The sequence below is a fragment of the Furipterus horrens genome, unplaced genomic scaffold (assembly GCF_987537825.1).
Source record: "Furipterus horrens unplaced genomic scaffold, mFurHor1.1.pri manual_scaffold_3, whole genome shotgun sequence".
NCBI classification, from domain to species: domain Eukaryota; kingdom Metazoa; phylum Chordata; class Mammalia; order Chiroptera; family Furipteridae; genus Furipterus; species Furipterus horrens.
In genome coordinates this window covers 16,654,945-16,670,422 of record NW_028327173.1, presented here as the reverse complement: position 1 = coordinate 16,670,422, position 15,478 = coordinate 16,654,945, and the positions used below count along the sequence as shown (strand labels likewise).

At 46.9% G+C, this 15,478-nt stretch overlaps 1 protein-coding gene across 1 annotated transcript; it reads right to left on the bottom strand.

The window, feature by feature from the left end:
- Window positions 1–3,835: 3,835 nt before the first annotated feature.
- Window positions 3,836–14,721, bottom strand: LIN28A (lin-28 RNA binding posttranscriptional regulator A). The gene is made up of 4 exons (XM_090271502.1): window positions 14,691–14,721; window positions 14,043–14,227; window positions 4,780–4,964; window positions 3,836–4,052 (listed from the first exon to the last, which is right to left on the bottom strand). Exons 1-4 carry the CDS (start codon window positions 14,719–14,721, stop codon window positions 3,836–3,838), a joined length of 618 nt encoding a protein of 205 aa, XP_090127628.1.
- Window positions 14,722–15,478: the final 757 nt, after the last annotated feature.

The window sequence follows — 15,478 nt, the reverse complement described above, 5'->3', positions numbered from 1 at the left end:
AGGCCGCAGAACTGGGCTTTAGAGCCCATGTATAGGTCTTTGTGCATTTACTCGTTTGGGAAGTACCCAGTCCGAGTCAATTGCACAAACGCACTTGATACCAGTCCATTTGTACTGATGTAAAGCAGTGAGATTTTAGGATTTGCACATTTTCAGGACCTACCCAAAGGAAGTTTTGAAACCAGAAAAGAGCTCTACTCTTAAGAAGGACTTCTAATATTAAATAACAGAAAGGCAGGCCATCAGTTGATCCCGATAGGAAAATCAAGGTCATTGGCTATGTACCAAATCTTTGCAGAAAACTGTTACAGGAATTTGAAGCACTGACAAATATGGAATTCGATTTTCTCAAAACTTAAGAAACAGCAGAAAGAGACCTTTACAATTTTCAAAAACCTTAATAGTTTCTTCTCACTGAGTTAAGAGATATTGCACTAGTAACCCCCAATTTACTGTCTTCCACTCTTTCTGATGAAAGGTTTGCTTTTACCAGGCATTTTCAAAGCTCTAGAGATGAGTAACCCAATCATGAAGTCTTTCCATCCTTCCTGCTTTGCACCTGGGAAGCAAGCTTCAGCCTCGCTAGCTTCCTTGGTCAGCTTAAGACTTTTGGTACAAAGTGCCTGGAGTGGATGTGTGAAACTTCTTACCCCTGTTCTGCTGTTTCTGTGCACTTTCTGTAATAGAAGGTATGCCTCCAAGCAAGTTTTTTTTTCCCTTCTTTTAAAGTTCTCCTTCCCTTAGGGGGAGAGCTAACGTTTTTTTATAGTTAAAGAGTATCTCCTCTGGCCTCAATTTCCTCAGTTCTACATATTTGCCTCCCTGGGGTGCTGCAGGGGGTTAATTAATTAAGATTTGTAAAAGGATTTGAAGAGCAGGGGACAAAGTATTAGGGTCTCATGCCCTAAAGCATGGCCCCATCCTTTCATCCCAGCCAGTGCCACAGGCAACCCCATTCTTATGCATGCGAAGCTCCTAATCCCCTCTTGAATGTGGCAGCTTCCAAGGGAAGGATGAGAGGCCTTAACTAGAAACAAAAATCCACTGTAATGAGGTGCTAAGAGGACTGAACTTTCAAGATTTATTCCCAACAAAATAGCTGAACAGGAAACTTAATTGTTCTTCTATGACTTCTGAGTCCCACTCCAAGTAGCTGGAAATTAAGGGAGGAGAAAAGCACCGTGAAGTTCTAATAAGGAGATGACAGTCTCATCAGTAGGAATAAGCTTTTATTCTTTCATTTTCCCAGGGAAAAGAGGAGAAGGAAAAAGTTAGCATGTGTTTTACAAAATGATAGATAGCAAGTGGAAGTACCCGGCACAGCAAAACCAACCATCAAATAAACAGTCCCCAGTAATGGAGGTCACCAAAGCCCAAGGGGCTCAGCCTCCTGTAGTTCAGAAATGAGAAGGAATCAGGGAAAGAACACAGGTACATGCTTTCCTACCCTCCCTCCCTCCCACCCATAAATTCAAATTTTCACACAAAGCTTTGGTTTCTAGCAGTAAACATGAGTTACATTCGTCCGTCTCCTGTTAAACAATCTTGTGGCTACTTTGACATAAGTTTTTTGCACCTGCATTAGAGTTCCTGAGTGACTTGGATATACATTCATCTTCCCTTTCTTGGTCTCCCAACCCCACTTACAAAATGAAAGGCCCCCTCACTGCTTCTCTCTACTCTAGGATTACAGATTAAAATACAGCAATCTTAAGTGTTTGGCATGAATCACACATATCAAGGAACGGTCTGGACTCAGGATATTGGGAAGGGATGGAATATTCTTAGCTTCTTCAGAATTTTTGCACAAATCACTAAAGAGATAGGGTGACACCCCACACATTTAATGTGTATGTGTGTGGGCATGTGGGCTTTGGGGGGAATGCACATAGAAGAGGAGATAGGGTAGGAGTCCAGTTTTTAAGACAGAAGATCTGGTCCAAAACAGAAAATAGGGGATGAGGAAACAAAAGAAAGGATGATTCATGACCCCAATTCAAGAGGAGGGGTCCCCAAGGTTATGTTTCAGATCTTTTTTTGGCTGGTGCAGAACCTTTTGTCAAAGATGCTTTGGCTATTTTTCTCAATACAAAAAGAAGTTTGTAAACAATAAAACCCCAAAAGAACACGGAGAAAGACCAACACATTTACACAAACTAGGCCACCTAGCAATCACCAAATCAGCTACTGTGAAGTCCTACAAAGCCCAGACAAATACAATAACTAGAGGGGGCAGCAACTGGGGGAGACAAGAACCCAGGATAAGACATACGTAACCCAATGCATTCTATTGCATTTGCCCCGTTTCAACACAGTGAGGTAGGTTTTCGGTGATCTCACAGCACATAAACGAAACCCGCTTTTCTCCTTCAGCTACTATGACACTAGTCACTGCTGCAGCAGGGCAGGACACCGGCTCTGGGCATCACAAAGAAGCCATCATTTATGGTCTCTCTGGAAGCCAAGAGGAAAAGCAAATAATTTTTAAAGGTTAAGGAATTTAGTTGTTGCCTCGCATATCCATCCCTGGACTGCTCAAGGTGGGTAGAGAGGTATTGTTTTTAAAACCTATCTTTATCAACTTTTTACAAACACACACACACATACACCTTGTTGTGCACGGTAAGCCTAGCCCAGTCTAGTGAAGGATGGATTTGGTATGTAATGTGAGTCCCAAACCCTGGAACAATAATCCTTGGTTATGCATATATAGACAACCCTCACCCGATCTTGGCTTCCCCTCTGCACCTTTCACCTAGCCCAGCCTCTCCTAACCTCTGCACCAAGCACTTATTCCTGTTCAGACCAATTTCTAATCTTCCAGTAGGAGATCAAGTAATGGGGCTACCCAGTTAAAATCTAGTCTTCCACAAAACATTGAAGGTGGAGGGGTATCAAGAGGACACTACGGCAGAAAACCCAGCTCTAATTGGCAAAAATGAGGTAGTTCAATAGGCTATACACTCCAAATAGTTGTTCTCCCTGATGATAAAAACATCAAAAGTATTCCTGCTATGCAGACCCGGAGCTGCTGCCCACCTGTCCCTGAGATTGCTCATGTACCTGAGAACACAGTGCAGGAATGAGGGCCTTAGATTAAAATACACAAACATACAAAACCAGAATATTTATATTACGAAAAAAAAAGTTAAAATGCACAAGATACGTCATTCGCACACAGCCAGTGCAGTTGGCATCCTGGAGAAAGTGGGACCCAAGGTGCAGTTATCCAAGGGACCAAATAAATAAAAATTGTATTGGCCCAGAAATGGGGTAGGAGTGGGCTTAGGAGCAGCAGGTCTGCAGCTGTTCCCCAACCATCCATTTTACCTGTAGTCACAACCCATTGCTTGGGGCAGTTCTCAGCACCCTACCCCAAGAGTGGAGAACATGGAAAAACCCTGCTGTACCCCTGAGAGATTCCCTCCCACAGAATGTAGTTGTTTGTGGGCTGCGTTCATCAATCTGGTTTCATGCTAATCTCTTCACTCTGGCAAGGGAAATATTATCATTACATATCCTTCCTTAAAACGAAAACAACTTCCCTATCCAGGTCACTTTCAAAAGCTGTACTCAAATAAAACACGCAGGGAGGGATTTCCCCCAAAGCCCTCACATGCATTAGGATAGTTTGATTGGAGTTCCTTTGCGACCCCCCTCGCCCCCCACCCCCGCAAGAGGGAAGAGAAGGTGAAGCTTTGGAACCCGGCCTGAGATACATGGCAGTGCCAGCTGCCCCCTACCCACCCCGCCCCCACTTTCTCCATTCTGCCGATTGGTGCCTGCTCCTTGAAACTTCCTGATTACAAAAGGATAGCCCCTGACCCACTGTAGATCAATTCTGGGCATCTGGGAGCAAGGCAGGGCTATGGATCTCTTCTTCTTCATCCCGAAAGTAGGCTGGCTTTCCCTGTGAGCTGGGGGTCTGCTGGGCCTTCAGTGGACATGAGGCCACCATATGGCTGATGCTCTGGCAGAAGTGGCACTTCTTGGGCTGGGGTGGCAGCTTGCATTCCTTGGCGTGATGGTCTAGACCTCCACAGTTGTAGCACCTGGTACAAAGCAGGATGGTAAAATTGAGAAAGGAATGAGAAGAGATCAGAAACCTTTTTTCTGAGGACACTTGGGCTCTTCCCTTCCTGGAGACCAATTTTTCCACGTATAAAAGGAGATATCTTGAAGTCCTTTCCAAACCTGTAATTGTCTAGATGATCTTCAGATTCATGTCACCTTGAAAATATTGAAATACCAAGAATAGAAACCACAGACTCCAGGTAAGCACTATAATTTGGGGGATAGGTAAAACTCTACCGTACTCTTAAAAAAACTGTACCTTTCATTAAAAACATAGAAGAAGTGAAAGGAGTCAGATTATATGATCTGTTTGAGCACAATGCTAAGATGAATGAAACCAGCCATTTGAAGACCTGGTCAAGAGCAACAAGCACAGATACGCCATCTTGCCTCCATCACCAACACTTTCACATCCAGTCTCCTTTAGTTCTGAAATAATCGTGTGAGGTTAGTATCACTACTATCCTCACTCAGCAACTGAGGCTAGAGCTCACAGAGCAAATCTGCTAGTCAAGTGCCCTCCTCACACACTGCCCTCTCCTTGTCTCCCACATCTATAGCAGGTACCCTAACTATCCAGTTGTTGCCAGGGACCGCAGGCTTCATTTTACCTTTCACAACTTGGTCCAAGAAATGAGGCAAGATTGAGAGAGCTGTCCCCATCCTGTCCCTACCAGTCCACACAAGCCACCTTGCAATCCATACCTGTCTCCCTTTGATCTGCGCTTCTGCATGTTCTTCCCTTTTGGCCGCCTCTCACTTCCAATACAGAACACCCCACCAGGGCCAGTGACTCGAATAGATTCCAGGCCCTTGGCAGACTTCTTAAAGGTGAACTCCACTGCTTCACCCTCCTTGAGGCTCCGGAAGCCCTCCATGTGCAGCTTACTCTGGGGAAGGGAAACACAGTAGATTTTAATGTTAGTCTCCATCATTCCACCAACTCCCCCCAACAAAAAACCCACATATACTTATTCTTGTAACATAGGAAGAACAAGTGTGATAACACTCCCATTTTATGAGTAAATAGTCACCAAAATTAAGAACAAGAAACCTACATTATATTAACAAAGAACAATCATTTTCTAAACAGGTGCCATTACATTTTCATACAGCTAATCTCATTTAAAGTTCCAAGTAAAATAAAAGAAGAAAATTTAAACATAAAATTTTTTAAAAAGACAGTACAACCCAAGCAGATGCACATATCAGGGAAAGTCCACTAGGAGGACGAAGCATATGTAGTGAAATAAATAGGTGAGGAAAACAATTCAACAATGTTGAGAACATTAGCTCTATATTTGGAAATGAAGCCAGAATTCTACACTTTGTATTAGATGCATGTAAAATACATTCCAGAACTTAAATATGCATACGCTAAAAAGACCAAAATTATAAAATTACTACAGATAATTAGGCTGATAAAACTACAGAAAGCTACTATAAAAAAGATTACAGAATGGAATATCCCTAGGTAATTTACAGACAGTATGATAATCTCATTGGTTTGAAGCTCACAGCCCATTCCACCTTGCCACTTACTGCTTAACAACACCTTACTGGAGCTGACAGCCCCTCCCAAACCCTACCCAGAATAAACTTCATTACAGCTTCCTTGATTACTTTGACAAATGTCAACAAGGTGTAGTCACCATAAAAAGCAAAGTTCAGAGAAGCAAAAGGGATCACTCTATACCTAGTGCTGGGGCTGGAGGGAACATGAATAATTAGTGTATTTTATACTGGTGGTGGCGGCGGCAGGGGGACCACTATTTCAAACTGGGTCTTAGATGAAACAGGCTCTTTAGGCCAGATGGGACCCCGAATTCATCAATCACTTACATTTTTGTTTTAACCTAAATAGTATTGCTTAAGACTCTGCCCTTGGCTGGTTTGGCTCAGTGGATTGAGCGTCGGCCTGCGAGCTAAGTGTCGCTGGTTCGATCTTCCAGTCAGGGCACATCAGAGAAGGAAAACTCTGACTCCAAAAAACCTCTGCTGCCTTGCGGCATACCTCTTCAGGGGAAAGGCTAAGGGAGTAAACCCCGACAGAAAATCCGGAGCCGGAGTCCCTAAGGCGGTTTGACGTTGTAGTCAACACCGGCAACTCCTGCGGCGCACCTGAAACCAAGCTGTATTGACTCCGTCTTTCCCTTGGATCCTTCAGCTGCGAAGAGAGGGGGGGTCTGCTGCATGGGCAACAGCAGACCCTCCATATCACCCTGCCCAGGCTCTGTAGCTTCAGCTTCACTGGAGAGGACACCCCAGCGTCATCGCAAGATGTCGATTCAACACGGGAGGAGACAGATACCGTGTCACTCCCGAGTCGGACTGCACAGCCATTCTCGGCGGTGCAGATGGACTCTTAAGAAGCTACACCATCGTCTCTCGAGACGGACGGCTGCCGACGATTGCTTAAGACAATACTTCCACTGAGGTAATTGGTTAAGAGCACAGGCTCAGGTGCCAGACATATCCTGGTTCATGAAATGCTGGTTCTGCCAGTATCTGGCGGAGTGACCTTGGTCAATCATTCACCTTTGGGCCTTAGATCCTTGAGACACGGGCTAACAGCAAGATATCTACATAAGGCTCCAATGCAGACAGGTGTAAGCCCCCTTCCTGGTTGCACAGTAACTACCCTGAATTTGAAGTTAGATTTGATTTCTCTCTTATTGAGCTGGGACAAGCCAGTGAATCAGGAGGTGCTGGAGCTGAATCAAGACCCAGGCAATGGCAGCTCTCCTATTTGCCTAGTGGGCCCCAGGGCTGGGACTCCCCCAGATCTAGCTATGATTCAGCAGGTTAGTGACTAAGAACAAGTCTGGAATCTGAGGGCCTGGTCCTCCTTTCTAACCTAAAAAAGGGAAGTAAGTACTAACTTTATGGTGGTGCTATGAGGTTTTAAGCATGAAAAGTAATTAACACATAGCTTGCCACACATAAATCCCCACTGAGTGGCAATTATCATCAACCTCTTCAAACTGGATCACGGTAGGGTAACAGTGGGAACCAAGTATCAAGAGACTGGAAATTTTAACTCTGGTTCTTATCATTAATTAGCAGTGGAAACTCAAAACTATCCCCTCTCTGAGCTCCAATTTACTGAGGAAACACTTTCCTTATCTACATCTTATAGACTTACTGTAAGAACAAGAGGATAATATAAATGGGGCCATTATGAAACTGACTAGTCCTCTCAGGTCACCCACTCCATCACTGGAGGATTTGAGGTCTGTTTAAGACTTCCAAATAGTTTAAAAACACAACTACAGGCACCTCACCATAACAGGTCAAGATTTAGCTGGAGGTCTCTAGGGATGGCTCCCTACCCCCAACTCGCCCCTTTCCTAAAACACATACTTGGAATTCCTCTCTTATCAGATAGGTAATCAGCATGCAGCCCCACTGAGCCAGCCTCACAGGGCCTGCAACAGAAAGAAGCCAGAAATTCTTGCTACCACCCTCACCCCACCCCCAACCACACACAAAGCAGGGCCCGCCCCTCTCCTCATCCCCTCCAAAAAAAGAAAAGGCTTGGGGGGGAGGGGCCCCAATAGAACCCAGCCCCAGGAAACAAAGAGTTGACACTGGTTGGTTCTGGTGGTCAGATTCCTGGAGTTCCAGAGACTGAGATTACACTACTTACACACACACACACACACACACACACACGCCACGTTCATTGGTTTCTTCTTTCCTCTTCTTGAGGTTATGGTCACCATGTGAGAAGTAGATACAGAGACACGTTTCTCGCCTAGTTAAGCTTGGTGGGTCTGTCAAAGTCACCACCAGCAGCCATCTTTTCTTCTCTCTCACCTGGCACCACAGCACACTTCCAGGGGTGGAACTAAACAGTATCTGATCCCCTCCCCTCCAGTGCCTTCAGTCAAATCCTTTACACAGGACCCTGAATTAGGAGTATTTATCCAAATAACTTATTTTAAAGGTGATGTGGGAGGCAGGTCTCCAATCTTCTTTTCCCAATTTATTTAATAAGAATGAAGGGCAGTGAGCCCACCGCGTAGGGGAAGATAGCATTTAATCAGACAGAAAACTTTCAAAGGCTTCTTTTTGTATGGCAGGCAATGACTTGGGCCAGTTATACCTTCTGCTCCCTTCATACCTCACTACTGTCTACCCTAACCTTCCCCACATCAAGTAGCCCCAAACCAGCATCAACATATGCCTTTTAACTTTAAAGAATGAACAGACCAGACCTTAGGGGTCATTCAGGGAGTGCAGAGTAAAAACCTCACAGGAATTTAAGATTCCCTCACCTTGATCAATGAAAGTTGGATAGCTCTAGTTCTTTAATCATTTGTAAAAGCAGGGGAGATCAGACTTAATGATGATGAGGTCCCTGCTACCCCTGACATATCCTCACCCCCACCCCTTTATCATATCACTCCTTTCTACCTAAATGACAGGGTCAGGATTTCAGAATACTCTCTTCAGTCACAGTAATCTAAGCTGGGGTTCCCAGCTTTCCTGTAACACCCATGGCCATTCCAGCTCAAGACTACCTAGGTGCCCAGTAGTGCAAACAATTTGTGGAATAACTATAGCTTAATTCTACAGCCAGCGCTATGCAATATAATGCAAGTCACATAGACATTTTAAAATTTTCTAATAGCCACATTTAAAAAGTAAAAAGCAGGTAAAACTAATTTTAATTACTCAGTCCTGAAGTGTCCTCATATTCGGATCTGAGCTTCATTCCTGAAAGTAGAGGGTTTGGTGGTGCTGGGACAAACCAACCAGTTCTCCCAGAATCAGTTTATTTGGTAGTTTATTTGTTAGTGAGGGTGGGGAAAATCTGTTTATAACCACCACCACCACCACCACCTCCATCACCTCTGCTCAGACACAGCCAGGACCACGAGCTCCTGCCTGGAGTCTTGTCTTCCACCAGATGGTGCTGCTTATCAGCCCATTGGCACAACAGCAGCAAACGTGCAGAAGGAAGGAGCTGCCTGTGAACACAAGTGTTCACCTAGATTTCTCTCCCCAGCGACTCTAGGCAGACATCTCTTCTGTCCTCAGGAAGATGGAGTTTCAAGGGGACTGAACTCTGATGAGGGTGAGTTCCTGTAAGAATGGGGTGCTTACTCCTCACCCTGCCCCCACCCTCCCAACTCAGTACAAGAGAGGATCCTGGAGTTTTAAACCAGTAACCCCATTCTTGTGCAATTTACAAAAGCCATTTACTTGGATTTCAGTTTCCTGTCTAAATTAAGTCCAAACTGAGATAATTTAAAATTAATCTGTACTAATTATGTACTTATTCTTTCAAGTTTTCTCTTCCTCCTCCCCCACCTTCTTTGACCTCCCAGACATTACACATAGTAATTAAGCAATTACTATTCATACCCAAAGGAAGAAGGGGTAGATGTTTTGCCTAGGGTAGTTTCTCCCCAACCCCACCCCAAAATTTAAAAAACCCACCGAATTACAGAAGGATGGTGTGTGTTATAGTTTGATTAGGAATGTTCCAGAAACTGCCTACCCTGGGAAAAGTCACTGAAAACCACTTACTGGACAAGTAGCAGTGCCACCAAACACAAGTTGTTAAGCTTCTCATTGCAGAAGCTTTGCTCAGGATGGTGGTACAGACTTTATTTGGGTCCCTGTCTAGAAAGCATGTCTCCTCAGAAAGAAAAGGACCCAAGAAGACACCATAATGCTTAAATCAACTCAGGTACTTCTCTACCAACTTCCTTGAAAGCCAGTGATTCATTCGTTTTTAAAAATATGCTCTATCCTATTAAGATGGAAATGAAATAATTAATGACCACCAAACCCATGGCTTCCAATCCATCCAGAAAGAGAGCCGTTTTCAGTTAACATTCCCACCCCATCTCCAGTCCTTTGCTCTGAAGGAAGACCTGTGCTGACAAGGACTCCAAACTGTGTACTCCTGATTCCTCAAGGAACCCCTTGCTTCTTTCATTCATTGCTTCCACCTACCAACTGTGAACTAGAAAACTAACCAGACAGCTAGTCCCTCCCTTTGAAGAGCTTACAGGTTAGAGGGGATAAGACAAGTACATCACTAACTAGACATGAGGTGAGTAATCAAGAAGCACCACTAATGTTATAAACCAGGTGCAAGATCACTTTACAAACCCCCCAACCCAAGAGTCCTAACCTAGACCCTGCCTGAGGATACACTCAATTTCAGAAAAAGCAGGCCACCTGGCTTAAGCAGTTCCAACAGTTTATCAGTATTAAAATTTTTTACTATCCCAAACTCAATCCCTTGGTCAAATTTGGTTTTTGTTTTTTTTTTTTTGCCTCCAAGCCTTGTAATGCAGTTGTTAAGCCAGAAAGCTATTTTAAGAATATGTGGATTCTGAGGAGTAGTGGGAGAAAGTGGGGGACCTTGTTCTCATTTTTAATTTTGGGGGGTTTGGGAGTTGAGCCACAGGAAATATGGTAAGCCAAAATTCTTCAAGTGGCCACGGAAATCTCAGAATCTCAGGGTACTGAGAGTTTGGCTTTCTTGCTCCAGCTTTCCCTGTGTAACCTTGTTTCTCAACTGGGGGTGATTTTGCCTCTCAGGGCCATTTGGTAACGTCTGGAGATACTTTTTGTTGTCACAGCTGAAGGATGTCCATAAAGAGGAATTATCCTTCTCAAATTATGTCAATAGTGGTTGAGAAACCTGGATTTAAGGGCTAGCCATCTGCCACTGCCATTATGACTCTTAAAAAAAATTTTCCTAACCCCAGGGACAGGTAGAGAGTTCTAGAGCCAAAGACCTGTGGCTGAATAAAAGAACTGTTAGAGAATCTCTTTGCTTTATTTTTTTAAGGGCTAAGGGTTGGCTTTATTTCCTATGCACTCACACTCTGGGGGCATAAAGTGAGAGGGAGCATAAGAACAGTGGTGAACAGTGTTAGGCACCAAACAGGCCCACCTGCGAAGGGAAAAGAAAATGTTAAATTGCTTTTCTTCCTCTCTCCTCCTTAGGAAGGAACTCCCAGACCATCTCTCCTGCACTCCAACTCCAGGGTGCCCACCACCAGCAGACTAAGTAAGAAGGGGAGATCTTAAAAGAGAAATGTCTTACCCTCCCTCCACTTTGGGAATACTTTCCTCCCCCAGGACAATTTTTAAGGATCATCCTGAATCTACTTAATTCCTTTACATTAGATTTCCACAGAAATATTTCTCAAGTGCAGGGACTGGAATCACTAGTCTAACTTACTGCCATGGTGGGGTTTGAGGATTAATTCAAGCAGCATGCTATCAAGACCTAATCCCCTGACCAGTGTGGCTCAGTTGGTAGGGCTTCATTCTGCAAAGTGAAGAGGTCGCTGGTTCGATTCCCAGTTAGGGCACATGCCTGGGTTGCAGGTTTGGCCCCTGGTTGAGTTGCCAATGGATGTTTCTCTCCTTCTCTTTCTCCCTCCCTTCCCCTCTCTAAAAATAATAAAAAGCTCAACTCCCTCTTGATAACTTATTTAACTGTGTAATGTCCCTGGAAATTGCAAGACTTCGAGGTCCAGATCATCTCCTAACTAACCCATCTGAAGCAGATGGTATGGGATTCACCATCCAAACCTGAAGGCTCCTGCTTTCCTCTAAGACATCTAATATTTCCAATTGCTTTTGAACCTAAATTTAAGTGCCTGAGACACAGATCCATTTGCTCAATAAAACCTTCTCCTGGATCTGGTTATCACTGTGGGAGTTCATAACTAGTCACACCAAGATGTGCCTTGGTTTTTTGTGAATTGTTTCCAAGATAAAGCTGCAGGCTTAAGAGTGACTTCCGCCCCTCCCTTAACTACCTATCAGAAGTTGAATTAGGGGACTTGCCCATACATAGGTAAGAGCTTATTAGAGATAACCTCTTCTGACCTATCTATACTGCAGGACAGGACAAACTTGTATTTACTAAACATCTGCTCTTCTTTTGGTCTTGCAATAACCCTTTGAAGCCCCCAAGGCACCTTATCTCATCCCTAGCTCAGAATGTCTTACACATCCAGGTTTCCTTTTTATCTTTAAACCTTGTGTGCATGTGGGGTCTCTGACTCTCATATATGCAGGGTTCCCATACACATGCATTAAATTTGCTTATTCTCTCTTGCTAATCTAATGTCTACTTGATTAGACCAGCCTTTTAAAAGAAACTTGAGGGTAAAGTTTCTTTCTCCCTCACATCACCAAGGAACCCCGGATGATGAGGGGGTTATGTCCCCCTCAACCCATCCCCATTTAGCAGCCTTAGGAATGAAGGCAAGAAAATGTTGGTTCTGACTCTCATTCAAAGCCTCCCAAAGTTGGGGTAGTGGTCTAGTCCCTCTCCAGACCCAGAAGGGTTTTAATCTCTTTATGATCAGATAAATGGGAGAGTGGGAGAGCTGGCTACCCTGCTGAGGAGGGCCATTCAAAGCTGGTTCCTGTAATAAAGTGATTTAATAGATCTAAAGAGGCCAATTCCCTTCTTTCTCCCACAATTACTTCCTCTGGGTTATCATTCACATATGTAAATGAGGCAGGAAAGGGAGCAAAGTCACTAACTAGAACTAGTTGTCTGATGGGCAAGAACGGGTGCCACACGGGCATAGGTCAGCATCCTGCTGCAGACCCTCCTTGCAGATGTTCAAGTAGCCCAGTGATCCCAAGTCACCCTCATCTCCTTGGGTCCTCTATCTCCCTTGTTGCCGCCCCCTCCCCTACTTCCTCTGAGGGCCTCCAACCAGTCCACCCAGCATCTCCCTTCTCCACCCCTCCCCCTCCAGAATACCATCCCTCGGGCTCCAACCCTTAATCCTCACATCCTCCTTTCCCCTCCCCCAAGGCTTCTAAAGCCAACCTTCCCAAAGTAACCCCTCCCTGCCCGGCCTGGGTGCCAACCTCTTAGGCCTGAGACTAGCATTTTCTTCTTAGGCCCAGTCCCAAACCTCCAAAGGTGGAAGGGACACAGGCAACAACTTCCTTTACATAGTCCTTATGGGTGGCTAGTGTCCCAGGACCACCGGAAGGCTTCTAAAATATTTGGGAAGGGGTGAGAGGGAGGCCAGGGAGGAGGGAAACCTGAAGTCTCTGGCTCCTTGATCGAGGCTGGGAATGTTAGGACAGCAATGAATGGCTGTCTGGGGCCATAAATGCCAGCTGAGGAGAATAGGTCCAGGGGCTAGCCTCCCTCGACCCCCTGCCCTACGACACTGAATTTCACTCCCACTGTTCTGCCTTGCTTTAACTGAGAACTTGGGGTTGTGACCTAACTCCCCCCCTCACCCCTCCCCCCCGCCCCCAGCCTGGCCCAGGAATTTAAGGCCTGGGCTCCTTAGCTTTAACTTTCTGGTAGGAACTGGACAGCAAAAGCCCAGCTGGTAAACTGTATGCCTGAGACTGGTCATTTGGAGGAGCTTTCAAGCCCCCAGAGAGACCCTTTACGGACCTGCCAAATCCACCTAGGCCCCAGCGATTGAGCTTTATGTGACCACCTGGGTGAGGAGACCTGGCTGACTTCATAGCTTTACCCTTGTTGGATCCCAGAGCAAGTTTCCCTCCCTCTCCCTGCCCGGAAGCTCCTTTCACATGTTAGTGAAAGGCGCTGGGCGTTCTGGGCCCTGCTATGGCTGGGCATGTGCTTTCCTGGCCGGCCTGCTGGCCCTCCCCCCACAGGCAAGCACAATACAACCTTAGTTTCTGCCACATGGGGTCACCTCCCTGCCCCTGCCCCCTTCCCAGGGGAAAGAGGTAACAAACACGTGGTAAGCCAGAAGGGTTCCCGGAAGGGGGTGGGAGGTGCTGATAATCGGCTCTGCCCCTCACTCTCGTCCTGTTGGAGTTAACCAGGAATGAGGTTTGGGGTACCACCGCAAAGATGGGAAGGCACAATGAGGGTCCTTGATAGCCCTCAATCCTATAGCATAGTGTGTCCGCTCACCCTTGAATATTCGCGCCAACACCCCCTTCCCCGCTAAAGTTACCAGAATCGGTCTCACCTGGTGCACAAAGACATCCACTGGTGGGTCGAGCGCGACCCCGGCGCGGGCGGTCATGGACAGGAAGCCGAACCCCATACGCACGTTGAACCACTTACAGATGCCGGCACCGTGCAGCAGCTGCGGCTCCTCTGCAGCCGGGGCCGCGTTCTCCGGCGCCTCCTCCGGCGCCTTGGCGCAGCCACCTGGAGATTGGGAAGGTGCTCAGCTCAGGGGCCACGGAACTGGAGTACCCTCTCAGAGGCCCGGCAGGGAGAAATGGGTGTCCAGCCCGCGGGGACACCCAGGAGTCTGCAGCTACCAAGCAACCAGCAATTAAAGACCTGTCCCGGCTGCTTCCCGCGCTCCCCAACCTTACACTGAGGCCAGTGGTGCCCCAAAAGTTTTGCTCCTTTTCCCGCAACACGTTGCCCTGGGACAGACCGCTGGACAAGCCCGTTCTCTTCTCTCCCCCTGCCCCGGTAGCCTCTGTGTGCACGCCACTGGGACACCAGCGTTCTTTGCTCCACAGATGACCCCCTGAAGCAGGAGACCACAGAGACTTGGGGTCCTTCGGCCAGCCCGGGGAACACTTTCCCACCTCCTTTTTAAGTGACTGCTGAGCGCCCCTGCAGCCTAAGGTGTCCCTAATAAGTCCGGAGCCCGAACCTGCAAACTGCTGGTTTGACACGGAGCCCATGGTAGTCGGCTAAGCCCGCGGCCCCGGGCCCCAGGTCGGGCGGCTGTTGGCCCCAGAGAAGTCCGGAGGCAAAGGGGTGGCTCAGAGAAGAGGCAGCTACATCTTCCCCAGCACAATAGCGGTGGGAGGGCCCACGGCTTTTCAAAGGCTCCCAAATTCTAATAGACAATGACCCAACCCCCCGCGGGCAGCCCCCTCCCCTCTCCTCCCTCTTCATTCCCCTCCCTTTCCCTTCGGCTCCAGCTTCTGCCCTCCCCCACCCTGCGCTCTCTGACACCTCTGGGGTGTCCCTTCTCAGAACCCTGAGGTTTGACACCCCCTCCCCACGCACACATCTGGAAACAGGGGCTGTCAGCTCTACAAGTCTTGAGTACCCCAGAATTTGGAATCCTTCACTTTAGTGACTCGTTGGGGGTCCCAAAGCAACATACAGGTGGGGGGGACTGTGTGTGCTTGTGAGGGGTAGTTCTAAAACCATGTGACTTCTCCCACACACACTCACACACCACCCCCGCCCCCCACGCAGATAATTATACATTCCAGAGAGTTGGGGGAGGGAGGTGTGAGCCTGGCAGCACTGGCCAATCAGAGACACAAACCACCTGTCAAAGGGAGAAATGGATGAGCCCTCCCCCTCCCCCAGCACTTTAGCGCCCCTCCCCCTCCCTTCCCCTTCAGGCCTCCAAGCTGACCCGGCTGCTCGGCGCTGACCCGCTCTCACCCCCCACCCCCGTGTGCTTAGATAGACCTGGAGTTC

Excerpts from the sequence above, each read along its gene's own strand:
- LIN28A (XM_090271502.1), bottom strand. The coding sequence starts at position 14,721 with ATGGGCTCCGTGTCAAACCAGCAGTTTGCAG. Across the intron at positions 14,228-14,690 it reads GTCAAACCAGCAGTTTGCAG|GTGGCTGCGCCAAGGCGCCG; the intron begins GTTCGGGCTCCG and ends CCCAATCTCCAG. Across the intron at positions 4,965-14,042 it reads TGGATGTCTTTGTGCACCAG|AGTAAGCTGCACATGGAGGG; the intron begins GTGAGACCGATT and ends TCCCTTCCCCAG.